Below are 27,545 nucleotides of genomic sequence, written 5' to 3' on the forward strand. Positions count from 1 at the left end.
AGATGACAATTTTGAAAAATCTGAAATCATTAAAAAACGTTAATACAACTATTTATTTGAAAAATAATCAAAGATAAATAATAAGAATCGAATAAATAAATTAAATTTAAACTTGTAATTTTGCTAAAAAAGACAACCGGAAATTAATTTCGGCCTGACTCACTTACTTATCCCCAGTGGAGTCGCCAAGCTATCGTAACCGTCTTTCGATTGAGCCCCGGAATTGGGCTTCGACTTGAAATAATTGGGTTGGGAGTCGCCACCGACTACTTTAAAACGAATTTAGGTGGGTCGGACACCATCTTACCTGATCTGCGTTTTTACCAGAATGTGTCGGATTCGGGAGTCGGTTACGGTCAAGGAAGGATTAGCACCCTTGAACCTCCCTTTCGATACCAATTAATTTGCCGGTTGTCTTAAATTAAGAAAATTGTAATTTAAAATTAAAAGGTAAAAATACGATCACAATTACTTACCTTAGATAGTTTTAAAAGTGTGGCCTTTTATTTCATTTTCGAATCGTTTATAATAGCTTTGTTTTTGTATTTTCCGTGCTTTCCTCTATATTTTGTATGTAAATAGTGTGTTACAATAGTGAGTTACAATAGCTATTTATAATTCTTCTGGATCCTATTTTTAGGAGTTTGAATCATAGAAAAACTCTATCATATTTTTAGGAGTTTGAATCCTAGTAAAACTCTAACGCTATGTTTGTTTTTTGAATCCCACTAAATCAGGGTTGTTGAGAGTGTTGTACCCGGACGAAAAGGTATGTTGACAGGTCTAAAAACAATTGGTAACAAAAATGCAAATCTGCATTTGGCATGCTAATGGAGAGCACAGTCCTCACTTTCCCACCCCATCCTAAAATACAAACTGCAGTTGCAGTAGAAAAAAGAAGTGCGGGTCCAACCCACAAAACAGATCTGAAGTGCACTCGAGTTAAAGTAAAACAAATTTATTCATCTTGACTAGATACAAAGCATGCATGTATTAGTACAATGACGCATGTAAATATATAAAGACTAACTACATATTGTTGATAAAATAAATTCTTTCCTTGATGCATAAAGGAGGTTGAATTTAATTGGTCAAGTCCTGGAAAATGTATTTGGCTCGGGCAAAACAAGAGTCTAATTTCATGGGGAAAATGGTACAAAGGAGCAAAACAGAGAAAAGAAAACAATACAAAACAAAAAGAAAAATAACGCAATACCCTCTGTTAGTACCACGAGAAAAAAGAGATCGTCAGTTGCTATCAGGCAGAACAACAAAAGGACTAGAACATGCATATACTTTTACAAGCATCCGTGGACATAGTTACTTTTTACACAAGTATGTGAAATCATGTATGCACGAGTTTATTTTGTGCAAAGATTTATGCTGCACTACGTATGTAGGATATTGAAGGATTTCCTTTGTCAAATTTCAAGGAACTGCTAGCAAGTACATCAAGATCTGCTGAAACCATAAGCACCCTGTGAGTAGTTAATACTCCAGCAACATAGCCTCTAGGAGTTTCCTGCCAATGCACCTGCAGATATTGGAAAATAATGCAGTTAAAAATCCAAACCCATATTATTCAAGTAAAACGCAATCAAACAAAACAGACGATACACAATTTATGCACAGACATAAAGATATAAATAGATAAAAAGTATAATAGATATGTATTATCTTGGGTATGTGCATATACATATGTATTCGGTTCCAAGAAACAAATGCAATTCCTTTAGCACAGAAATGCATGCATTTCATAAGCAGTTGAACTGATGAATCCAGAGATATCAGCCATCAATGCTATTAAATTTCATCAACGCTTTGGGTAAATATAGCAGTGTTGTGATCTTAGACAAGAAGAAAGTCAGTTAACAAATCTTTCATGAACCTGGCGTGATAAACATTCTAAAAGTATATTGAGATTCCATTAAATTAAAGTGAAAAATTATAAAACAGAAAAGGTACGGGCCTTTGCAACTTTGTAGAGGAACCATACAAAGCGGAAAGGTGAAACTGCAACAGGAAAATTCGGTTAACAAATTAGAACCATTTTTGCTTTTAGATTCTTTATACTTACAGACATACTTTGCCACATCCTCGATGTGTGTGAAAGAAAACATTTTAGGCAAAAAAATATCTATAAAAATGATTCAACAAATGATCAGTAAAGGATTTGTATACAAAAATACTAATTCCAAGTTCGATCCTTAATTTGTAGTTTTTAGTGGTTTTGTTTAAAGATTATAGAGAAGCGTGAAAAGAAAAAACTACGACTGTAATAATATTTATTATTTATTAGAAAAAAATCAGTCTTTATCCAACTGAGTTGGTACCTAGTTAACCCATGACACCGATCCATTCAAAGATTTAAAGTTATATATATGTGTGTGTGTGTACTAACTTTATTATATTATTTAAAAGGTTTTCATGAAACAAACACCTGAAAAATCATCCTTAAAGTTGAATTACTCACCTGAAGCACAATCTCATTTGTTTTTAACCTTATAAACTTTTTCCCCTCTGTTTTTGTTGATATATAGTGGCCATCAGAAGATGGATGAACATAACTTTGAACTAACTTTGCCAAGCCAATTTGCTTCCCATTACAAGCAAACATCAAAGTGGACTCTGAAATCACAGAAGATACTGATCAGTATTACGTGTTACAAATGGTGACATCTAATATGAGGATCATATGAACATAAGCACCTATAGGAGTGGAAAATATTCAGTCAAATTCAGTTTCAATCAAAAATGGCATAGGACCCTGGATAGAATTAGTGTTTGCTTCCACAGGTTGATCAGGTAAAAGATTTGGTTCAACTGCACCATTTTTATCACCAGCTTCTTGTAAAGCCGCTCCCGGAAGAACATACAGAGCCAGTCCAGACTTATCTTCATCAAGAATAGCAAACTGATTTTCGTTGGGGCCAACAAATGCTTCATCGCAACCTACAAATTGAAAGCAAAAATATCATAAATAAATAGTAGACATATATAGTAAGAGAATATTTATGGAAACAAAAATACTTTGACACGCATACCTTTGACCGTGTTTCCTTTGCTGTTAGCCAACTTTATATCAGTATTTTCCCAATAGAGGACTACTTCATTTGTAGTGCCACTAAACTCATAAACAGTGAGAAATAGATGCCGTTTCTTACTGTAAACTATACGTTTAGGGTAATATTCTACATTTCCTGGGATCTGAAACAAAGCATATTGTTAAAAACCAAAGCCGTGTCATAGCATTAAAAATAAATCTTTTCAAGCATTTACCGATGTGAAAAGTTTCTTGTAAATACTATCTCCACCAGAAGAAAGATTATAAGCCATGAGGTTCACACCATCTACATAAAAAGCCCTGACAGGGTAATGAAGAACTCGGTTCTCCTTATTGAAGAAATTGAGCTCCAAACGAAATGGCTGCCAATAAAGTAAGTCATGTCAATCAAATATCAAACAGAAGCCAAATAGATATTGATGCATAATCAATATCACAAAGCAAAGTACCTGGCAAACAGGAATGCCCTTCGGTTGATTTTTAGGATCCACAATAGTAATGAGAGGCAGCCTAGATATTGGGGCAGTTTTAGCATGACCTTCCAAGAAATGCTGCAAAAGTTGAGAAGGCAACCAGTAAAAGTAAATCAAACAGTTCAGGGTTGACATTAACATATATTGTAAAAATTAATATATAAAATGAATAAGGCATAACCCCAAAATTCACCCTTAACATTTGACCAAAAATCAAATGTTGAGGGCTAAAGTGCTTTAGAAAAGGGGCCAAACTGACTATTCAAGCAAACATCAAGGGTGGATTTTGACATTATGTCGTACTTAAATCTGAAATGAATGAAGTTCAATGAAGGAGCATACACTATAGAGAAATGCCTTCTGTGCAATACCTGATATTGTAAGATCACTTTGGCTGCCAAGAAGTTTATATATAAATGGTCAACAATGATACATGATTACATAAAATTTCCAACATTGAATCATATGAATGTAAAAATTTATCCATAATAACATGTAACAGCTACAGACATATGATCATAACACCAAAATAATAGAACATTTCAACCTTCAAAATTTATCTGCAAATCCAGATTTAAATTCCAAACTCTTAACTGTACTACAAAAGCAGTATTTTTGCTTGAAAAAACTTACCCCTTACTATGTTGCTCTTCCAGTTCTGCTTTAAGCTGATGATCAGCCAAAATTCCAGAGGCGCCCATGGATGAAAGCTTCTCCTTCAAGACAGAAGCTGCAAATGATATCCACTTTCAGCAAATATAATCAAAAGGTTAAGCAGGATATCACCTATGTTACAAAGATTCAAGAGATGAGTCCGTGAGTGTGAGATATGGAGATGTCCCAACACAGGCATGCTAAATTTTTTATAATTCTTTCAGTATGTATGGGGATCATACCTTAGTTTTAAAAGGCGCAAGGTGCGCCGAGGCACAAAGGGTTCCTAGAGCCTAGGCGCAGGGCGAAGGCGCGCGCCTTTTGTAGGAGAGGCGTACCTTTGTGCTAAAATATTTATAAATCAATTCTAGAGCATATTCATACCCATTATCCACTATTTTACTCCAGAAGCATTTAATCTCCTTCCCACACCCCACACTATGTTCCTTCACCATTACTTATCCCTCCTCAAGACTCATTTCTACCATTCGCAAAACTCCAGTTTCAAAACATTTCACCATAGTGTTGGTTACATTGTAATAAACCAGGGGCATTTTCTAAATTCAAAAAGTCATCACATAAATACTTTAAAATAATCAAATATGATTTTAAATCAATACCCTTGTCTAATATTTATTGAATGCGTATAATTATAAAAGTTTGAAGGCTATGGAATTAAGATGATTCAATATTTGTTTAAACCAAAATGATTTCACTTTTAAGTACAAGTCAAACTACTACTAAAATTCTTCTTCTTCTTTTTATAAGAATAGGAGGCCTCATTAAAAACCCCTTCATGATTAATGGAGCTCGTAAAAAGCTCTTTAATCAGCGGAAGGAGAAAAAAGTGTCTTAGAAATTCATTAAAATCATAATAAGTACATAGGAATTACAACACCCTAAAGCTCCCTTAAGGAAATAGAGTACCAAAAACATCCCTAAAGAACAACACATAAATCAACATATTCCAGCCTTAGCTAGGACATCTTCCTTTAGATTAGTTGTCTTATTAACCCATCTAATAACACCTTCAAAAACTCTAAGCCTTTCAACAATATCTTTAACAATATAAGCATAAACATCTGGACATAATTCAACTTTCTTAATCCAGTCTACTGCCACCCTGTTGTCACTCTCAATAATCAAACGATCCTTAATCAGCTCACGAAAAGAGACAAAAAACGATAAACCCTTTTGAATAGCTTTTAATTCCATCAAGGTAGGAGACCCCGGACCAGCAAACTCCTTAAAAGAGCCTAAGATCGAACCAGAAACATCTTTTAAAACGCCTCCTAACACACTTCTCTTCCAATTACTGGTAGTAGCAGCATCAACATTTAATTTAATAAAGCCCTTGGGAGGAAGAGACCAAGGGAACTTAGATATAATAGGGTTAGAGTAGAAAGAACAAAATCCCCTAAGGAAGGATCAGATATAAGTGAATCCTTCAAGATAGAAACCTCTTTATACTTTGCTAAAAACCATGAAGCAAGCCTAAACCTTGCTAAGAAGAAGAATTCAGCTTGATCTAACTTCCCCCTTCAAACACAATAGAATTCTTGATTTTCCAAGTGGTCCAAAGGACAACCCCTGGAATAAATGATCATATAGCTGAGTTAGTCTTCAAATCATCCCAGGCTAGGAGAAAAAATTACTTTTTTAATTTTTACAGTAATTAAAGGATAAAGTTAAAAAAAGGAATTTACTAAATCAGTATTTGTAATATTAAATATAATTTAAAATATATATGATTTTAATTAACATCACTAATATTAATTAATATTTTTTAAATAAAAAGTAACATAAATGCGGACCTTTTTGTGTTAATTTGTTTTTTGTGCAAAAGATAAAGCAATGACTGCTGTTACCGTCCATTTAATATTTACCAAATTATACCCATCTCACACTTGTTCTTGAACCATAAAACACTTCCTATCTATCTCACACGTGTCTTCTTGAACCATAAGACACTTATAGCCACTAGGGTGTATTCGGTTCGGTTTTTTACCAAAAACTGAATCGAACCGAAATAAACGGTTTTTCAATATTTAAATCGAAACCGAATAGTTAAAAAATTGAAAAAACCGAAACCGGTTTTTTCGGTTCGGTTCGGGTTTTTTAATAGTTCGGGTTTTTCGGTTTGGTTCGGTTCAGTTTTTCGGTTTTTCAATGAAAAAATCACTTGAAACTATAATTTTTTTTACAAAAATTGCCTATTCGGTTCAATATGGAACAAATGGGTTCCATATGAAAACCCGAACCGAACCGAATTAAAAAAATAAAGCCTTTAAACCGAATCGAAAACCGAACCGTTTAAACTAAACCAAATCAAACCGAACCGTTTTATTCGATTCGTATCGATTTTCTCGATTTCGTTGCTCACCCCTAATAGCCACCTTCATTGAATATCACAGGCAAATGAACAGCAAAATGTTAGAAAGAAAGAAACTGATCGACGGCAGGTTAGGACCAAACATATCTTTTCACCCCGCCTCCCTCAGTCTGTTCTTCAACTCTCCCGAAAGCGCAGAAGCTGTGTGCCTTGCGCTCCTTCGAAAAGCGCCAAAAGCGAGCGCTTAAGTTTGTCGCTTTGGTTACCCCTTTAGAAGCATTTTCTTCTGCTCCTATAAGCGCCTTGCGCTTTTTAATACTAAGGATCATACCCTCATCATAACCATGTCCAAACATGTATAGTATAAAGGTGCCTCATATGGATATTTGAGGGAAAAAATGAAGAGTCCAGGTAATACAGGATATCACAGCAAAGAATATTCATAGTGATTTACAGAAAATATAACTTAATGTAGTGAGAGAAGCATGAAAAGGCATAGACAGTTGTAGTTATTTTTAGTGATAAAGCAAATGTACACGACATTTCAACATAAAAACTGAGCAATTCTCTCAAGAATCAAGATAAGATGAACGCGGATTCAGTAAAAGCAGTGCCCAAGAGAACAAAACATTCAGTTCTGCTTCAATCGCCTCAATGAGGATATTGAAAGAGAATGTTCCTATAATATACCTTAAGAACCAGGGATGGATGAAAAGCAAAAGCACCGGCACCAACAAGCTTAATGGTATTATCAACTGAAGGAAACAAACAGGAAAGCAACAGGATAATTAAGCATGACAAATATAATAAAATAAAAAAAGTAAAAATCATTTTTCCTCAACTTACGTTGTAGAGTTTAATGAACGGCATATGTATGAATGTTGTATGCCCGAATCACACCTTCTGCATACGCTATGCACTTTGGTTTTACAAAAAATGGCAGGACCCAGAAAACAAACAGCTTTTCAGTACATTCTTAATCATGAGATTGAAAATGATCATATGAGATATAAATAGATCAAATTGCATTAACTGATATCTAGATAGTTGCATAAGTCGTAACATAAGATGATAGCAAGCTACGCAGATTTTCAGAATATTGAGCAGATTTCTTACTGTTAGCAAAATTGAATTAATTAAATTTTTAGGAATTCAGTTCCAGCCAAGAAGAAAAGATCCATTCTAACAATCATTCTGTCAGAATTAAATGAAACAAGCATGTTCAGCATCACCACTTCACCACTACATTATATATCTCACGTACATTAAATGATCAAGCCAAAAACCAAGGACGGATTCAAATTTCACGTTTCAATCATATCAGAAAGCAACAAAAGATAATAAATATGATAAAAATAAAACCTATCACTGGAAAATGACAAATGTACCAGAACAGGAAGCCGAGGATGACAGGCAAGATTCACAACAGGTTTCTTCAAGTCTGTCTTTATTTTTGTAGGTGCTCTTCCACCTTCAACAGTCCCAACAACTTCACGTATGACAGTAAAGATATCAGAAACGTCATTAAACTTCCATAGTATAATAATATGATGATGCAAGTGTAGACACACATTTTTCGTCCTTACATAAAAAATTATATATAGAATATATAATATATAATTTATTTGTTATTTTATATATGTTATTTACATGTCCTGATTTCTCTTCTTTACAGGCCTAAATAAGAAAGCAAAGCCCGTTACACAACAACCAGGCCCACATGTGCCAGACCCAACACAGATCAACTAGGGTTCCCAAACCCTAACAATTTCTCGTCCAGTGCCGTTTCCAGAACCAAGCCAGCAAGTCCCCACGCCCCACGTCTCTGGCCACGCACGCAACCGTCACCGGATTTCACAGCAACCATCAACAACCCCCACAAGCAAACAATGAGAGTTAGAGTTTAATTAGGACTCAAACTAGGCTAAAAATAACATGCATTTTTTTTTTGTATAAATAGTGATGTAATCTCATGGTTAAGGAGTCTGGTACACGATTCGGATTACACGAATTAACAGAAAAATACTAGGAAACTCAAAGCAACCAAGGCGTTTTTGTAAGAACTTTTTGAAGTGGAAATAAAAGAAAGGTATATCTTTGCTTACCTTCTTGCTCGAGTGGTCCTTGCTTGTGTGCTTATCCGTCGCTTTTGGTTCAGATCGAACCCAAAAAAACGTTTTTAGCCGAGGAACAAAAAGGGAGTTTCAGATCTTCTTTTCTAGATCCGCATTCCTACGAGGCTAGTTTTGAAAAAACGTTTAGATTTTTGAGTTGTGGGTAAAAAATAATTTTTAAAAATATTTTTTTGAGATTCGTCGTCGATGAACGACGGCCGGCGCCGTTCAACGGCGGCCGACGAGGCGGCTTGCGACGGCTGATGGCCGGTTTCTGGAAACTCACGGCCTCTGTTCTTGGAAACTCAAGAATATTACAGAGAAAATGGGAAAAGAGGATGGCTCTGGTTTTTGAAATGGGTCAAATGAAGGTTTTTTAGTTTTTTTAGCATATGTATCAGACTCGCGTGTTTCAAATAAAATAGGGTAAACTACCCTTTTGGTCCCTCGTATCTTTTAAAGAGTTATTTCACCCCAAATTAAAATCAATCCTTAATATTTCTTTGACTTTCGACCTCTATCCTGTAGTTCTTTCAATTTAGTCCTTTTTCTGGATTTTAATTTTAATCATCTTTCTATATTACATATGTAATATCTATATATATTTTATATTATTATTAGTTTTTTTTATTTTTCAGTTTCGTATATATGTATTATTAATATTTTATTATTATTATTATTATTATATATATATATATTTTGTATTTTATCTTATTATTTCCTTACTTTTTTATTACTATATTTATTTTCATTATTTAATTTTTCTATTATTATTATATATTTTTTTCTCTCTCCCACATTTAGCTATTATATATATATGGTATTAATATTATTATATGTTTTTATTAATTTTACTTATGTGACTTTATACGCTATTATTTTACATTTTTTATATACATATATACATTTTATTTAATTCTTATCATTTTATATTTGTAGATATTATTTTATTTCACTTTTATTATGCTTTCCTTATTTATTTATTCCTTTTTATTTCCGTTTTATTGTGTCTTATTTTCTTATTTCTTTATTCTTTCATTTTTTTTACCTTATCATATGTTGTCATACTTGTCTTCATTTTTATTTCCTTCATGTTCTATATCTCCATGTCAATTATGTTACTTTTGGTGTATCGTCTATTGTTATTTTTGTTCTTTATTTCGTTTTTTTTATCCTTCAATTTTAATTCATTTTCATCACCTTTTCTAATACGCATTTTGGCTCTTAAAAGGTTCACTTTCAAATCAATCAATTGTAAGTAGTCGAGATCGTTATTTCACCTCTTAATTTAAATTTACAATTTTCTTAAACTAAGACAACTGGAAATTACGTAGTACCGAAAGGGCGGTTCAAGGGTGCTAATCCTTCCTTGACCGCAACCGACTCCCGAATCCGACACATCTTTGGTAAGATGCAGATCAAGTAATAAATAAGGTACCCGATTAACCTATTTATTTTTTAAAATAAATGATCGGTGGCGATTCCAATCCACATTTTTCAAGTCGAAGCCCAATCCCGGGGCCCAACCGAAAGACGGTTGCGACAGCAAGTACAAAAAATTATACCAGATAACACATGGAGCAAACTAATCTGTTACACTCATTCTCTTGTGAAAACCAAAAATTACAACAGGTTGGAGAGGTGTCAAAGCAATATGAACTTCAGTTTCAGATGAAATGTGTTCTGTCTTCTTTTCTGGTGAATGTAAAACACAAGTTTGCTCAGCGTCAAAGTCACAAGAACGTATTGTACAATCCTGCAACAGGACATTTTCATAAAAATAAAGGTTATGATTAGCTTAAGGAAACTTCATACAGAGGGGAACTGTAAGGAAAAAAATAAGAGGGACCCTTCCATGTAAAAGCAGAAGGAGCTTATAGTCATTATGCATTAAATCAAAATGTCAGATGATGTGAATATTTCATCTTCAAAATGTAATTTAATGCCAAAGTAAATAAAAGGGGTACAGTCCGTAAGGCAGTGACCTTGATATTTATTAAAAAAAAAGGCAGTGACCTTGATGAAAACATCAAGAATAAGCCACCGGTATCTTAATTATAATCTTATAATAATGAAAAAGCATCCTATTCTTTTAAAGCATATTTAACTTCAGAGTTTAAAAATTAAAAATGTTTTTTCTTCTTTTAAAGCATATTTAACTTCAGAGTTTAAAAATAAAAAGCTATCCAAATTATAAAAAACAAAATATTGAAAAAATGTTGCACTGTAGTTGACTAGTAGGGATTACCGATGATGCAAGTGCCGATTGCTGCAGAAACAAGAGCCTGAGTAGGATGAAAAGCTGCTGCATGCGGCTGCAACGGTTTGAGAATGCCTCTTGCGACATGGCGTAGATCCAAGTGTTGCAACGTCGTCCAGACGTCCACTATAAGCAGAAACATTTGCAAGGACTTAGGCACGAAGTTTGTTGAAGTGGGGAAAAATGGCTGCTCTGGCTGGTTGCAAGGACTTAGGCACGAAATTTTGGGCCTAAACTTTATTTGCCCATTACAAGATTCGTGTCGGTTTCACTATAGTAATACTTCCGTTTAGCCCATTTTCCGATTACATGGGCCAAATTAAGCAGAAACATTTGCACTTTCAATTTAATCAGTGTCAGCTAAAAAAAAAACTCATATTAAACCGAATTTTTCTAGTCAACTCGAACTATCAAGTGGTCTGAAATCAAATATTATTTCCAATACTGTTTTAAAACTTGCAACATATTGTACTATTTAGTATTTCGACATATTTAATAATTTTATTGCTTTTATATTCGACACAAAATATAAAAAACTAAACACGACATGCATTTTGCTTAGCCATCAAGCTTCTCTTATACTCGAACGGTTAACCCTGTAGGTCACCGTCAGCAGTGGCTATCAATGCCTAATCTTTGGCATGAATAAGACCCCACTGTCTGCATAGCAAATCCACAAACTATACACTGTAAAATATCAACAGAAACAAATTTTGGCCCTATACTCGAGAGTGCCAAATGTGAACAAAGTATCATCATCTGAGAATTTCAAGCTTCAACTACGTTAATTTCATTTTATGAAAAGTGCAGAAGTTTGGTTTTCTAAATTATATGGTTTCCATGCTGAGAAGATAACTTGCGGCTCTTAATCCCGCCTTGTCACATCCTAATGGAAACAGAGTGAAAATGTTTTCTTTTTTCTATCCATTAATATGCCTTTACTGCAGAAGGTGATTTTACAAGAGCCTGTCAACTTCATCACATAGGGAGAATGGGTCAAATTCTCTCATCTATTGCAAAAGCCAGGATTTGAGTTGTGATGGTGGGTGTAATTGTGATTGTTGAACCCATGATTCTGTGAAGAAGGTATTGTCCGTGGATCCATATAAGGTCTGTAAGGCAATGATCTTACCATTGTTGAAGAGGATCCAATATCATTGCCGTCTAACTGCTGAAGTACACTCTGGTGATGAAACTTTTGTTGAGGTTGATAATAATTTAGGACGGGATCGGCATTGGAATGACGAATTACACCTAAATCATGAGTGGAATGAACACGTTTTGTTGTAGGTATTGTCCGTAGATCCATATAAGGTCTGTAAGGCAATGATCTTACCATTGTTGAAGTGGATCCAATATCATTGCCGGCTAACTGCTGATGTGCACTTTGGCGATGAAAATTCGGTTGATAAGAATTTAGGACGGGATTGGCATTGGAATGATGATGGACACCTAAATCATCAGTGGAATGAACAGATTTTGTTGAAGTAGGTACTGTCCGAGGATCCATATAAGGTCTGCAAGGCAATGATCTTACCATTGTTGACGTGGATCCAATATCATTGCTGGCATACTGTTGAGGTGCATTCGGGTGATGAAAGTTTTGTTGAGGTTGATAAGATTTTAGTACGAGATTGGCATTGGAATGATGAATGACACCTATATCATCAGTGGACTGAACAGGTTTTGTTGAAGCAGGTACTGCCCGTGGATCCATATAAGGTCTGTAAGACAATGATCTTACCATTGTTGAAGTGGATCCAATATCATTGCCGGCAAACTGGTGAGATGCACTCTGGTGATGAAAGTTTTGTTGAGGTTGATAAGAATATAGGGCACGATCAGCATTGGATTGATGAATGAAACCTATATCATCAGTGGAATGAACATGTTTTTCTTCCTTCGCAACTCTCTGCTTTCCCCCTGTATTACCACTGTTACCAGGACTAATACCTCTCTTAGTAAGAGTAAGACTCTCAGAGAGTACAGAGGTCTCACTAATCCTCCCAGGACAAAATCTAAAGAAATGATCTTTAGAACCACAGTTGAAACATGCTCCTAACATCCTCCAACATTCTCCAGAATGTCTGCTACCACAATGATCACACTTAGGCACCGATGATACCCCTACTAACCCTCCAGCATTTGGCCTCTCAGATGGTACGAAGGTACCACTCGTACCTAATTATAAATGAAAAATGTGATGTAAAATTCCAGTAGCTCAATAGTAAAAAGATATGGAATTCACAGAAACATAGTTTGTTTTCACCATCTTGCTCTTGTACATACCAACATCACCATTTTGCAGAGTTGTTGGAATTGGCCTCTCAGAAGGTACAGAGGTAACACTCGTACCTAATAATAAAGAAGAAACATGTGATGTAAAATTTCAGTAGCACAATAGTCAAAAGAAATGGAGTTCACAGAAACATATTTTGCTTTCACCATCTCGCTCTCTAACATACCAACATCACCAACTTGCTGAGTGGTTGGAGTAGGTCTCTCAGACGGTACAGAGGTAGCATTCGTACCTAATTATGAAAGGCAAAACACGTGATGCAAAATTCCAGTAGCTCAATAGTCAAAAGAAATGGAATTCACAGAAACATAGTTTGCTTTCACCATCCTGCTCTCTTACATACCAACTTCACCATCTTGCTTAATTGTTGGAGTAGGCCTCTCAGAGGGTACAAAGGTAGCAGTCATCCTCTTAGACGGTACACCGGAAGCACCCCTCCTCATTGGACAGCTTCTTATGATATGACCGTTAGAACCACACCTGAAACACACTCCTAAAGCCCTCAGACATTGTCCTGAATGCCTCTTACCACAATGATTACACTTAGACACTGATGGCCCCCCTACTAACCCTCCAGTACTAGAGACTCTTAACCTTGACTTTTGCTTCTTTTTCACTTGTCCAACGAGAGAAGACACTTGATAAGCATTAGCTGTATTCCAATCCCTTGGAATAGAGGCTTTTCCTTGTGCCTTATCAATCTTTCCCTTCTCAAGTTCACTTGCTTTTCTCTTTTTTGATCGTCTTGATTGATGTGAATGCTTTTGGTGTTTTGTACCTAATTATAAAATAAGAAACATGTGATGTAAGATTCCAGTAGCTCAATAGTCAAAAGAAATGGAATTCAAAGAAACGTAGTTTGCTTTCACCATCTCCCTCTCCTACATACCAAAATCACCATCTTGCGTTGTTGGAGTAGGCCTCTCAGATGGTACATATGTAGCACTGGGCCTCTCAGACAGTACAGAGGTAGCACTAGTACCTAATTATAAAAGAAGAAACATGTGATGTTAAATTCCATTAGCTCAATAGTCAAGAGAAATGGAATTCACAGAAACATAGTTCGCTTGTACCATCTTGCTGAGTTGTTTGAATAGGCCTCACAGACAGTACACGGGTAGCCCCCATACCTAATAATAAAAGAAGAAACATGTGATGTAAAATTCCAGTAGCTCAAGAGTCGAAAGAAATGGACTTCACAGAAACATAGTTTGCTTTCACCATCTCACACTCTTACATACCAATACCACCATATTGCTTAGTATTTGAAGTAGGCCTCTCAGACGGCACAGGGGTATCACTCAGCCTCTTAGATGGTACAGAGGTAGCACTCAGCTTCCCAGGACAGCTTATAAGGAAATGGTCTTTGGAACCACACCTGAAACAGGCTCCTAAAAGCCTCCTACATGCTCCTGAATGCCTCTTACCACAATGATTACAAATAGGCACTGCTGGTCCCGCTATTAACCTCGACTTTTGCTTCTTTTTCAGTTGTCCAACTGGAGAAGACACTTGGTAAATATTACGTGTATACCATAACCTTGGAGTAAATGCTTTTGTGTGTGTCATATCAATCTTTCCCCTCTCAGTTTCAGTTGCTTCTCTGTTTTTCAATGGTCTTGATTGATGTGAATCCCTTGGGTGTTTTGTACCTAATTATAAAAGAATATGTGATGTAAAATTTCAGTAGTCCAATAGTCAAGAGAAATGGGATTTCAGAAACGTAGTTTGCTTTCACCATCTCTCTCCTACATACCAACATCAGCAGACCACTTCCTTATTCTTTCTATTGCTTTTACCAGTCTTGCAGTGTGTAGTTTGCGCTTCTCAGGACGTACATTTCTTCTTTCAGCCTCTCGTTTGCGCTTCCCAGGACATACATTTCTTCTTTCAGCCTCATCGCACCAACGCTGATATAGAAAAAATTGTATAAACAAACCAAGTCTATCATTGGTATTACCTACAATGTAGATTTTTCAGTCAAATACTTACCCGTCTGTAAGTTCTCGATTTATAAAGGTTACGACCCTTTAGGACCCTTATTCTTTCTATTTCTTTTACCAGTCTTGCAGCATTGCCTCGTTTGTGCTTCTCAGAAAGTACATTTCTTCTTTCAGCCTCATCACACCAACGCTGATGTAGAAAAAATTTGTATAAACAAACCAAGTCTATCATTGGTATTACCTAAAAATGTAGATTTTTCAGCCAGATACTTACCTGTCTGTAAGTTCTTGATTTATAAAGGTTACGACCCTTTACGAGCAAAGGAAATAATGGGGGAAATTTCTTAGTCCCCTTACTCCATAATACTTCAACCTAATACATCAAAAGCATGGAACTGGTAAATACAGTCATCAAATTCGTAAACAAATTATTGGGAAAAAGGAAGAGAAATGACAGAAAATGGATGAAAGGAACAGTAGTAATCTATCGCTAATTATCACTCAGCTTGCTAAAATCAACCATTTTTTAACATATTTTTGTCCTGGATACGAAAAAATATGTGCCACTTACTGGACTTTTATCTCCCTGACATAAGATAGTGTTGGAATTACCGTAAATGTATGTTGTTGTTTAGCTTTGCCATAGCTTTCCTTAACAACCCTTCCTGCAATAGTTCTCTTCTCCAGAAGTCTCACATGCCGCCTAGTCATATTATCGGACCTGTTTCAAAATCCAACCCTTGATTTACATAGCCCAAAAATGACAAGGAAATGTACAATGAGAAATGGATAAAATATAGAGTATCTGCAATGAAAGAGATTGCAGTGTTAGCTTGGAAAAGGGATTACTTCTTATAAAACTTCTGAGTAAACAAAACAACATCTCCTTTACAAACATCACCTGCATCATGAAGAGACAATAACTACAAATTATCGCTCAAATAGTCAAAACATTAACTTAAATGAGAAAAAAGAAGGTGAAGAAAAAGCAACTTACCAGAACAGTCTATTAAAAAGGATGACTTGGGATATAAGGCTTCAGCATTCCCATCTTTTATTCTGAGAAAAGAACAAATAGAATGTATTGTTGTTACTCCACGATATTAACACTGATGTTTCAAGGTTATAAGAGATTTACTGAAACTGGAAACATAAAATCAAAAGAAAAGGCATAAAGCATGATTGATCTCCGAAGTTGACCACTTCTCCCCCCTTGGTCCTTGAGTTTTTTTGGATCACATTAGTCCCTGAATTTGTATTCTGTAACAAGTTAGTCCTCCCTCTTAAGACCAAATTTAGGGTTCCAAAACTCTACCGTACGATGTTTGTAGTATGATGTGTGAACTTCAATTTGGTACTGATGGTTCGAATTATAACTTTATGTGTTAACAGAACAAAAGTCTCAAAGTGTGCGACTTGAAACTGGATACTCAGTAATCTGGATATGGCAGTTTCGCCTAGCCTATTTTGAGCACTTATAACTCGCAATATAAAAAGAATCTAGATATGAAATTTATACCCAAGTGAAGTTCGCATATCGAACCAAATTAGAACCGCAATAATGGAATTATGGATGTTAGAAATGTTATTTACGAAGGCCAAAAGTTAGCTACTCGAAACTGCCATACCCAGATTTTTGGATTTCTAGTTTCAAGTGGCACACGAGACTTCAGTTCTCTTAGCAGTTAGCACATAAAGTTCTAATTCTATCCATTAGTACCAAATTGAAATTCACATATCAAACTTGTGCTCTGACTTATTATGACACTGTATGGCGGAGTTCCAACATCCTAAAGTTCGTTGTTCATAACCGGAAAACCCATGAAAAAAAATGTTAGAGACTAATGCAGACCAAAAATAAACAAATTCAAGGACTAATTTGGACCTAAAATAAACAAATCACAAGACTAATGTGGACCAACAAATTAGAAACTAACGGTGATGAGATGAAGGATTAACTTGTGTTACAAAATACAAATTGAGGGACTAACGTGGGGAAAATGATCAAAACAGGGGACTAAATCATGCTTTATCCCCAAAACAAAATTCTAAAAATGTGAAGAAAGTACCTCCAATGCTCAAGAATTCTTTGTTGACACACTGCCTTAGTGCCTGTGATAAGGAGGCCAAGGTTTCTCAAATAAGCTTTGAGTTCTTTCAAGCTTAAGCTTTCGAAGGCACCCCCTTCTATGAAACAACAGAAACATAAATTGTAAGGGCATTTTTTCAGATCAAATTCAATCTTCTATTTTCGAAAAAAGAAAAAATTGAATTCTAAGAAGAGAAAGATGACCATTGAGAATTGCAATGACTTGATTGCAGAGAGAATTATCGTTCTCAGTCTGGTCATTATAGTTCAAATCGTTCCCTTCGTCTTCCTCTTCCTCCCTGGTTTCATTTCCACTGATGCTATGAAAATTAATCAAAATTAGAGGGGGGGGACAAAATAATTCAAACAGAAATAGGAATTTAGATACCCCCAATGCTCAAGAATTCTCTGTTGACACAGTGCCTTACTGCCAGTGATACGAAGGCCATGATTTCTCAAATAAGCTTTGAGTTCTTTCATGCTTAAGCTTTCTAAGTCACCTCCTTCTATGGAACATAAGGATCATAAATTGTAACAGCATTTTATCATATCAAATTCAATCTTCTATTTTCAGAACAAAAATGAATTCTAAGAAGAGAAAAATGACCTTTGAGAATAGTAACGACTCGAGTGCAGAGAGATTCGTCGTTCTTGGTCCGATCATTATTCCCTTCCTCTTTCTCTTCTTCCTCAGTTTCATCTCCACTGATGATATGAAAATTAAATCAAACTTAAAAGGGGGGGCGGGAACGAATTAATTGAAACTAAAATAGGACTTTAAATACCTCCAATGCTCAAGAATCCTTTGTTGACACACTGCCTTAGTGCCTGCGATACGGAGGCCATGATTTCTCAAATAAGCCTTGAGTTCTTTCAAGCTTAAGCTTTCTAAGTCAACTCCTTCTATAGAACACAAAGATCATAAATTGTAAGGGCAGTTTTGTTGGATCCAATTCAATATTCTATTTTTGAAACAAAATAAATGACCTTTGAGAATGGTGATGACTCGATTGCAGAGAGAGTCATCGTTTTCAGTCCGATCATTATTGTCTGAACTGTTCCCTTCCTCTTTCTCTTCTTCCTCATTTTTAATTCCACTGATGATATGAAAATTATATCAGACTTAAAGGGGAAAACTGAATTAATTGAAATTGAATTAGGAAATAAAATACCTCCAATGCTCAAGAATTCTCTGTTGACACACTGCCTTAGTGCCTGTGATACGGAGGCCATGGTTTCTCAAATAAGCTTTGTTTTCTTTCAAGCTCATGCTTTCCAAGTCACCTCCTTCTATGCAACACAATTGTAAGGGTGCTTTTTCGGATTAAATTCAATCTTCTAATTTCAAAACAAAAAATTGAATTCTAAGAAGAGAAAAATTGCCTTTGAGCATAGCGATGACTTGATTGCAGAGTGATTCATCGTTCTCAGTCCCACCATTATTGTCCAAATTGTTCCCTATGTCTTCCTCTTTCCCTTCTTCCTCAGTTTCATCTCTACTGATTATATGAAAATCAAATCAAACTTAAAGGGGGAAAACGAACTAGTTGAAATTGAAATAGGAACTTAAATACCTCCAATGCTCAAGAATTCTCTGTATGCACACTGCCTTGGTGCCTGTGATACGGAGGCCATGGTTTCTCAAATAAGCTTTGAGTTTTTTCAAGCTTAAGCTTTCTAAGTCTCCTCCTTCTATGGAGCACAATTATCAGAAAAATGGCATTTTTTTAATCAAATTCAATCTTCTATTTTTAAAAGAAAAAACCGAATTCTAAGAAGAGAAAGATGACCTTTGACAATGGCGATAATTCGATTGCAGACAGATTGGTCGCTCTCCCAATGCTCAAGAATTCTCTGTTGACACACTGCCTTAGTGCCTGTGATACGGAGGCCATGGTTCCTCAAATAAGCTTTGTGCTCTTTCAAGCTTAAGCTGTCTAAGTCGCCTCCTTCTATGGAACACAAGGATAAAAAATTGTAAGGGCATTTTCTTGGATCAGATTCAATCTTCTATTTTCAAAACAAAAAACGAACTCTAAGAACAGAAAATACCTTTGAGAATAGCAATTACTCGGTTGCAGAGAGGCTCGTCGTTCTTAGTCCCATCATTATCGCCCGAATCGTTCCCTTCGGCCTTGCCTTTATTATTAGCCATTTGATTGAACTCCAACGGAAAAGCGAAATTTACGACTGTAAGCTCAAATTAGTTTTTTTTATTATTGACTTGGCCATGCCAAAAAAAGAAGTTTATTTATAAAAACATGTAAAGGGAGAAGAAGAGCAAAAAGAGTGCGATCAGAGAGATTAAAATCAGGAAAGGGGGATAACGAAAAAGAAAAGGGTTCGTTTTAGAAAAAGCGGATAATTGCATAAATTGTTATTAAATTATATAAATTTAGACTACAATCCTTTAATTTTGTTAGATGAGGTATTAGATCTTAAATAAGGTTAGCAATTTGGATTCGAGCATTGTGATTATAACAAACTGGGTTAGAATATAACATTAAAAAATTATAATTAATATTAGAATAAATTACAATTTGGTAACTGAATTTTACTTTCTTTTATTTCACTTATTATACTTTAAATCTTTTTAATTTCCTTATTGAACTTAATATATTGGATTTTTTGTCACTCAACCGTTTTCTCACTAACGGTGTTATAAATGGGTTGTTGTTTTATAGATGCAAAATGACATCATTTTGGTGAAAATTTTATATTTTAAAACAGCATCGTTTTAAGGCTATTAATTATTTAATAGTCGAGTGATCAAAAAACCTAATGTATTAAGTTCAATGAGAAAACTGAAAACTTTTAAAGTTCAATGAGTAAAATAAGAGAGAGAGGAAAGTTCAATGATGAAATTTGTAATTTACCCTTAATATTATAAATAAAACATACAAATATCAAAAACAAAAACTTATATATTTGATTATGATATAAATTTAGATTTTTTGTCTTTAATTTTTAAGGAATATCAATGAGAAATTTATTATTACAGTTTAATTTTAAAGGAAGTTGAAGGATTCTAGGTTAGATTTGTTGAAATCGAGGTATTTTTTTGATGAAACATACGTTGATTTACATTCAAGATGTCAAAAAGGAGTGAATTAAATATTTTGAAATCTAACAATCGACAACAACGACGAACAATGTCGATCGACAGAGATCGCAACAATGGTGGTGAGTGATGACAAACAACGGGAGACTTTGGTTGAATTCAATGGTTAAATGGATATTTTCAAAATGATAATTCATCGAAAGTCTAAGGTCAAGTTAATATTCTATCCAAAGTTCAAGAGTGAAAACACAAATTAACTTTTTTTGGCTAACATGTCAAGCGATCAATCTAATAAGAGTTAACAACTCAGTGATCAAAATATAACAATCAATAATGTAATTAATTAAAATTTAATAAACCAATAACATAAATAATTGAAATATAATTTTTTTTAAAAGCAAATAAAAATGTACAAATATGAAAGAAGAGTATCAATCCGATTATTTATCCTTATAATTGTTCTTGTCACAACCATGTGACATATTTTCATTTATGATTCTAATTATATGGTCTGCATGTGGAGAAATATAATTGAGGTCTTCCTCTTGCGTTTTAACATTTTTATGAAAACAAATTCATCAAGCAGATTAAAGAAATATTATTTTATTTAGAAGTATTAAATTCAAATAATTACGCCCGCAAAGAGTGTTTACGATATTAATAATTAAAAAAAAATCTTCCTTAACAACTTTGTCAATTGTCTTTCCTTAACTCTTCCTGCAATAGTTTTTATAAGATTGGTCCTTATTTAAAAGAGAGAATGGAATGATAAAACGTAATCTAAAATTCTATTAAATGCTTAAAAAATATGAATTTCTCCCTTATCTCCAATTCCCAACCTCGCGATTATAATAATTTAGTAAGAGCAAACGATTTTCGATACTAGAACAGTGACGATAGTGGCAAGCGGAAATACGCAATAACACCTTCCATCACAAATTATACAGCACAGAAGAGGAGCTGATGATACAACAGCAATCAATTGTCTCACGATAGCTAGACCAAATATGTCAGATTTTTCAAGCCTCTTGTAACCAGTTTTATATACATACATGTACATATATTGAACACATTTGTTTAAACTACAACTTTACAGTGGAAAAACACATAAAAATGACTAAAAGCTTTTTCAATGTTAAGTTGCACTTGCACGAGGCTTCACTTATGTGTTTTTCATCCATTCATTTAAAAAAAAAAAAACCCTGTGCCAGACGAATGGAAATAAGCCATAACCGATGCGCTTTGGGATGGGATGCGGTGATTGAGATGGCAAAATTCACTCTACCACTTATCATACTCGGGCTAGCTCGCAAAGACCTCACCCGATTCATTTATTAGGCAAACCAGCTCAGGAAGGATGTAATTCTTGGAGCTCTTATTAAGTTTTACAGTTTCTATTGAGCTTTTGTGAGGGTTCGGCTAGATACACCGTGCAACAATTTGACAAATCCGAGAAAACTTAGCTTCCCATCTGTATGCCTAATCCAGTCGTGAAGAACAGCATGAACAGGCACGGATGGCCCCAGTCCAAGTTCCTGAAAAATAATGGTAAAAATGGAGATAACATGGAACCTTAAAATGCGCAATGTTAGGTTTTATAACAACGAATTTTGCTAATGAGTACCCTGCGGGCACTCTTTAAAGTACGGAAAATTTTATCGACAACTGCACTTCATATAATGCTATTGCTATAAATAATATCTTAACTGCACTCTTTAGAGAGTGCCCAAAGGCCATACATTAGCAAAACCCTTTAAAAATATGATCTATGCAACTTCCACTCTTTCTTAAAGTACTCGAGTCATGCCCGTGTCAAAAGCATTTTTGAGCATACGGGTATATAATCATACAAACCCTCCAGATCATGGAAAATCTAAGAGAAAAAATGAACATATTCATGTGGCACACATATCCATACTCGACACTCGCATCCGTGTATGAGTAATATATACCATAATAAACATCACCATCAATAGTAGTTGAAAACATTTACAACAAATACGAGAATTAAATGAGGCTTAAAGGCCCATTAAAGGGAAACAAATGCTCCTTAAAACACTTTTTTTCATAATATTTTAGGTTGCATCCTACCTAAAATGTTATGTTTTTTCATAATATTATCGGTCGTGTCCAATTCCGTCATTTTCTAACCTTGAATTATTAGGTTGTACCACAGAACTACCCGAGGTGTCATAACATGTATAGACCAAGAATCAATAGTCCATAAGGTCGAAACGAGAATCATTTTCTAAAACAGGTGAATATTGAAGTCTAATTCTTGTGAAGGACCAAAATATAAATGTCATACATATGACTCATTAAGTTTTTCATGGCTGTCAACCTGTGCACGTCTTCTATATAATGTGAAAATGTTGTATAATAGGAATTAAATAATCATCCAAATAGGGCAATAGATGCAAGAAGTTTCCTGAGTCATGCAAGATAAGAGCATCATACCGAAAGAAGCTCTTCGATGACAATAGGTCTATTTCCATCCTTCTCAAAGAGTTCATAAGCACAACGTGCATGTTGTTCCCACCGATCAAGGGCCTCTAGCTGATGAACATTTAATGCAGCTGCACAGAATTCATCAAAGTCCATCCGTCTGTATTGAAGTGCATTTAGCTACCGCAAAAAGAAAACGTGTAAAGATTCAGACCACCATTTAAATTTTATATGCATTTCCTCATAAAAAAAAGATAATGAATCACCTACAGATGCAAGAAACTCAGGGATGCGAGAATCCTTCATGGCATCCGTTGATTTTTTTATTAGAACCTGACCAGAGCAATAGAACTAAATAACTACTCACAAGAAAATTGCTGAAACTTTTCAACATTATGTGTGGGTGGGTGGGTTGGGGAACCAACCGCTTTAATATTTTCTAAGCTTATAGAGCCATTTTTGTTTGGTTCCAATAGTGTAAACTGCTCCTTCAAGTAAAACAGCTCATCTGCAGTCAAAGTTTTAGACAGGGCCTGCAAAAATACCAATGAAAGGAAAATAAGAAATTGAAACAGTATAGGAGCTAGAAACCCCATGCAGAATGAGGAAAAAGTTAGCTTTATAAAAATGGGAAACCTATTAGGGGTAACTGGAGAAAGCTTCAAGCAATAAAAACATCTACCTGTAATAAAATAAGCAAAATCGATATCTAATGGAAGTACTTATTTTCTGAAAACAAAAAATCCACCTGAAGTCTAATGGAAACACTAAAAAGTGATATCACCATATACACACCCTTAACGCAGCCTTCCGAAGAGATGAAGAGCGCAGGTAGGCCTTCAAGAGTTTGAATATCTGTATATCTGAGGGCACTTTCACATCATTATACGTTTTTATCCAGGGATGACCTGTGGCATGCAATTGTGACTAAAATTTCAAGAACATAAGAATGATGAATATAACAGAAGACAGGCACTCACTCAAGGCTTGGGCTGCAGTCAATCTTTTTCTTGGGTCCTTATTCAGTAAACGCTTCACAAAATCCCTAGCCTCAGAAGATAGAGATGGCCAAGGTGCTTCATCAAAACTTGGATCAGCTTTTAGAACAGATCGAAAAATCCCAGACTCTGTTCGTGCCCAAAATGGACGACTACCACACAAAAGAATATAAGAAATCACACCTATACTCCAGACATCTGCTTCTGTACTGTAAGACCTATGTAGAACTTCTGGTGCTACATAGTATGCGCTACCGACAATGTCATTAAGCCTTTCATCTGAAATGGAAAAAGAAAACTTGAACACGTTAATCAAATAACTAAAGTAGCATAGCTTAAGGAATCCAAATTTGAGTACAAACCTGGTTTCACAAAATCAGACAAGCCAAAATCTATGGCCTTCAACTGTGAATCTTCATCCTTTGACGTAAACAAGAAGTTCTGATCACAAAATAGCAAAAATTAGAATAATATTACGCAGGGAAATTTTTATTATATAAAAAACCTTGTGCTGCTAGAAGGATGAAACTGTGATATACTAGAATATACTAGAATGGAGCACAACCAAGAAAATAAGCAGAAGCTCTTTGGCTATGCTTTGGTGATTGTCTGCATAATCAGAATATTTAGCCCAAGGTTATCCTCAATGAGATCCTTACATAAAACTTAGAAATCTTACATTGAAACCCAAAAACCAGTTCAATACCACTCAGTAAACAATATCAGAAACCTTATCAGAACTGGAAATAAATTCACCTCAGGTTTAAGGTCCCGGTGCACAACACCCTGAAGATGGCAGAAGGCAACAACATTAAGTATCTGAATCATCACAGCTTTTGCATCATCCTCGGAGTATTTTCCACCCCTGCATGGACAGAAGCATTCACTTCATAAGTAATCAAATCCTAATTAAGTTTATTCATCCTCAAACTCCTATATTGACCTCAGAAGAAGCTATTATTAGAAGAAATACCTTGAAAGAATTCTGTCCAAGAGCTCCCCTCCCTCACATAACCTGAAAGATACATGGCAACCAATTAGAAAACATGATCGTCATCAAACCAAATGATCCCAAACACACCAAACCCAAAATCGAGTTCATGTTTTCAAATGGTACTTACTCCATCACTATGTAGACATTATCATGGTCCTCGTAGGCATCATAGAATTGTACTAAATTGGTATGTCCAGATAGAGCTCTTAATATTTTTACCTCTCTTCTAACATCTTCAATGGCAATTGCAGTGGTCATCTATCAACAAAAAGAAGTCAACAATCGCAACAAGTCAGTTCAAGGCATAAAAATGGATACTCTTCAGAAATAAAATTGCAGCATATGCTGCAATCCAAAAATACTTCCGTGAGTTTACATATTTAATTTTGAGTTATGATCATTTCTATACTCTGTTAAACAATTTCAGAAAACTCAATATTTAAATTTATTTTCTTATTCGAGTAAAATATAAAAATCCTTCAAAGTATTTCTCAAGGGATCTCATTTCTTCAATGTCAAAGGTTTCAAACCCATAACACAAAAAGGCAAAGTTCTGAAATTAAAACAAAGTATATAAAAACAAAATTTAAAATGAAACCTTCTCTTTGGGTATAACTTTAACGGCAGCTTGTTGTCCTTTAAGCTCTCCTTTCTTAAACTTCGCCGCACAGGTATAACCGAAATGGCCTCTTCCTACTTCGTTTCCGAGCTCATATTTGCTCCCGAAGTGCTTCGAGAACCCGAAGCTCTTATCCAGCCCAGTACCGGTGGCTTCCGCCGCGCCATCCGCCTCCGCCTCGCTTCTTTCGGGAATCGCGCCCTCATTAGGCTTCACAGACCCGTGCCTCCGCGCAAGCACCGCCCTAATATGCTTAGCTGGAGACGGCGGAGGGAACGGCCTCCTGAAAAACCGTTTCGGAGTCGAATTGGTCGAAGATCTCGCCGGAGACTTCTTGGAAAACAAGTAGTGAGCTGGACTTGGACTGTTAAACGGGAAAAACGGATATTTCTTGCCTTCATTGTTGGAATTTGAGCTTTCTTTTTCTTCCTCTTCTTCTTTACCTTGATCTTCCTCCGAGTTCTGGTTTTGGTAACCGTTTACTCCATCAGGTAAGGGAGAATCTGGAATAGAGTTAGATTTACGGTGGATATTGTTATTCCGGGGAGGGATAGGGGTATTCCTAGAATCAGGAGGAGAAAACGAAGGGTTTGGGGAAGGTTTGGAAGTGCAAAGACCCATTGAAGAGTAAGCCTATCTCTCCCTTATCTCCCAGAGAGTAGGATCTTGAATCTCTCCTTAAAGCCTTAAACCATTTCAAAGAAGTATAAAATTGAACTGAAACAAATGAATTACTATTAAAATTTTCCCCTTTAGAAAACTGAAGCTTTTCTTGTCTATGGTGTTTCAAATTGCTTATTGGAGAGATAGGGGATCCCAATTTGATGATTACACGGAAACGACGAGGACTTAACTTTTTCGTGAATTAATAATAAACAATAAGAGTAAACTGCCTATTTGTTGACTCACTTATTACTTTCTTTCTTTTCATCCATTATTATTTTTTTAATTATATTTTTATCATTAGTTCTTAAAAAATTAACGCTGATGTTTATATAATATTTTATTATTATTTTTTAATACTGATATAATATTATTTTATGGTAAAATATCAATAGCATCGTTAATTTTATAATTTTGAATGATTAAAATAAAATTAAAATGTAATATTAGGTCTGATTTTGGAGAAATTAATATTTTAGTGAACAAAATAGAAACTAAAAAATAGATAGGTGACCAAATGAGTAATTTACCCATAATTAATATCTTTTTTGATAACCCCAAAATTAAATATGTACTAATTAAAAGGGTATTTTTTTATAAACATCGGATTCGATATATCTTTATTCATCATAAATATAATAAAAAATCATGAGTTCTATTGTAATTTAAAATTAAAAAATAATATTTAAAATTTAAAATAAATAAACTATAATTTATATATCAAATAATAGTTCAAAAATAATTATAAACGATATAATAAATTTTATAAGTTTTGTTTAATGTTTGAAAAAATCTCTCCTCGGTACTCTTGAATAAACTGTAAATAAAAAGTTTTATTTAAAATATCCTTGCACTTGGATAGCGTGCTACAAACAAGCACAAGACTAGTCGCAAAGGCTATTCGGGCATTGGAATCAAGGAAGGTTTAATCGGTTGATTGTGAACCTTGAGTAGTTGAATTGATCGGACTGTTAGGTAGGAACCGAAGCCATCGGGTTGGATTAAATTGAATATAGATGGTGCAAGTTGGAGTGATTTCAGATTAACTACTTGTGAAAATCTCCTTCGAGCTCACTTGGATGAATGAATTATCAAGTTCTCGAAGGTTATTGGTCTATGCTCAATATTTAATGTTGAATTATCGGAAATTTACGAGGGACTTCACATGGCATAGGATGTGAATTAACAAAATATTATTATTGAAACACATAATAAAAAAAACTCTCGTTATATTCAAACAAGATTCGAATACGCAGGGTGTTTCATCGCTTACCCCCGCATTTTTGGTCTTAGCTTTTCGTTATATTCCGCGTAAGTGTAATAAAATGACCGATGATATAATTAATTTAGCGTGGTGATGAAGCGGCTGTGCAGCCTATGTAGGTGCTGGTTTTATCTCCTGCTTAATAACTTGTCTATCTCTCACTTTTCATTCAAAAAAAATGTAAATGAATAATTTTCAATTCATTCAATGTAATAATTACTTTTATTATCATAAAGGTTATTTAAAACATTGGGAAATTTTATTTAATGTTGT

At 34.9% G+C, this 27,545-nt stretch overlaps 4 protein-coding genes and 1 long non-coding RNA gene across 6 annotated transcripts; 1 reads left to right on the plus strand and 4 right to left on the minus strand.

Moving 5' to 3' along the window:
* Positions 1-1,223: 1,223 nt before the first annotated feature.
* Positions 1,224-3,900, minus strand: LOC120125716. Its single transcript, XM_039144079.1, has 7 exons — positions 3,880-3,900; positions 3,514-3,615; positions 3,280-3,426; positions 3,045-3,207; positions 2,710-2,952; positions 2,474-2,628; positions 1,224-1,534 (listed from the first exon to the last, which is right to left on the minus strand). Exons 3-5 carry the CDS (start codon positions 3,334-3,336, stop codon positions 2,729-2,731), a joined length of 444 nt encoding a protein of 147 aa, XP_039000010.1. The 5' UTR covers positions 3,337-3,426; positions 3,514-3,615; positions 3,880-3,900; the 3' UTR covers positions 1,224-1,534; positions 2,474-2,628; positions 2,710-2,728.
* Positions 3,901-7,386: 3,486 nt separating this feature from the next.
* LOC120125693 lies at positions 7,387-10,984 on the minus strand. Its single transcript, XM_039144059.1, has 4 exons — positions 10,886-10,984; positions 10,228-10,393; positions 7,886-8,012; positions 7,387-7,442 (listed from the first exon to the last, which is right to left on the minus strand). Exons 1-4 carry the CDS (start codon positions 10,982-10,984, stop codon positions 7,436-7,438), a joined length of 399 nt encoding a protein of 132 aa, XP_038999990.1. The 3' UTR covers positions 7,387-7,435.
* Positions 10,985-11,700: 716 nt separating this feature from the next.
* On the minus strand, positions 11,701-19,513 carry LOC120125712. The gene is made up of 22 exons (XM_039144071.1): positions 19,281-19,513; positions 19,019-19,180; positions 18,803-18,920; positions 18,612-18,727; positions 18,401-18,518; positions 18,216-18,325; positions 18,014-18,131; positions 17,836-17,933; positions 17,617-17,734; positions 17,433-17,542; positions 17,209-17,326; positions 16,137-16,198; positions 15,989-16,040; positions 15,752-15,860; positions 15,414-15,512; positions 15,189-15,329; positions 14,953-15,106; positions 14,438-14,848; positions 14,270-14,326; positions 14,086-14,178; positions 13,702-13,974; positions 11,701-12,967 (listed from the first exon to the last, which is right to left on the minus strand). The coding sequence occupies exons 1-22, from the start codon at positions 19,381-19,383 to the stop codon at positions 11,904-11,906; spliced, it is 3,804 nt and encodes a 1,267-aa protein (XP_039000002.1). The 5' UTR covers positions 19,384-19,513; the 3' UTR covers positions 11,701-11,903.
* LOC120125720 lies at positions 13,219-13,605 on the plus strand. The gene is made up of 3 exons (XR_005516387.1): positions 13,219-13,248; positions 13,324-13,415; positions 13,593-13,605. It is a non-coding gene; the product is annotated as an uncharacterized LOC120125720 (long non-coding RNA).
* A 1,973-nt stretch (positions 19,514-21,486) lies between the features above and the next one.
* LOC120125713 (CDPK-related kinase 5-like) lies at positions 21,487-26,169 on the minus strand. Of its 2 annotated transcripts, XM_039144073.1 has the most exons (11): positions 25,325-26,169; positions 24,854-24,984; positions 24,706-24,747; positions 24,489-24,597; positions 24,095-24,173; positions 23,715-24,011; positions 23,530-23,642; positions 23,160-23,267; positions 23,005-23,067; positions 22,747-22,914; positions 21,487-21,824 (listed from the first exon to the last, which is right to left on the minus strand). In XM_039144073.1, exons 1-11 carry the CDS (start codon positions 25,964-25,966, stop codon positions 21,684-21,686), a joined length of 1,893 nt encoding a protein of 630 aa, XP_039000004.1. In that variant the 5' UTR covers positions 25,967-26,169; the 3' UTR covers positions 21,487-21,683. The 2 variants fall into 2 exon arrangements, with proteins under 2 accessions (XP_039000004.1, XP_039000005.1); XM_039144074.1 differs by lacking the exon at positions 23,005-23,067.
* Between the last annotated feature and the right edge of the window lie 1,376 nt (positions 26,170-27,545).

The sequence above is a fragment of the Hibiscus syriacus genome, unplaced genomic scaffold, assembly GCF_006381635.1.
Source record: "Hibiscus syriacus cultivar Baekdansim isolate YM2019G1 unplaced genomic scaffold, ASM638163v2 tig00110437_pilon, whole genome shotgun sequence".
In the NCBI taxonomy this organism is placed as follows: Eukaryota; Viridiplantae; Streptophyta; class Magnoliopsida; order Malvales; family Malvaceae; genus Hibiscus; species Hibiscus syriacus.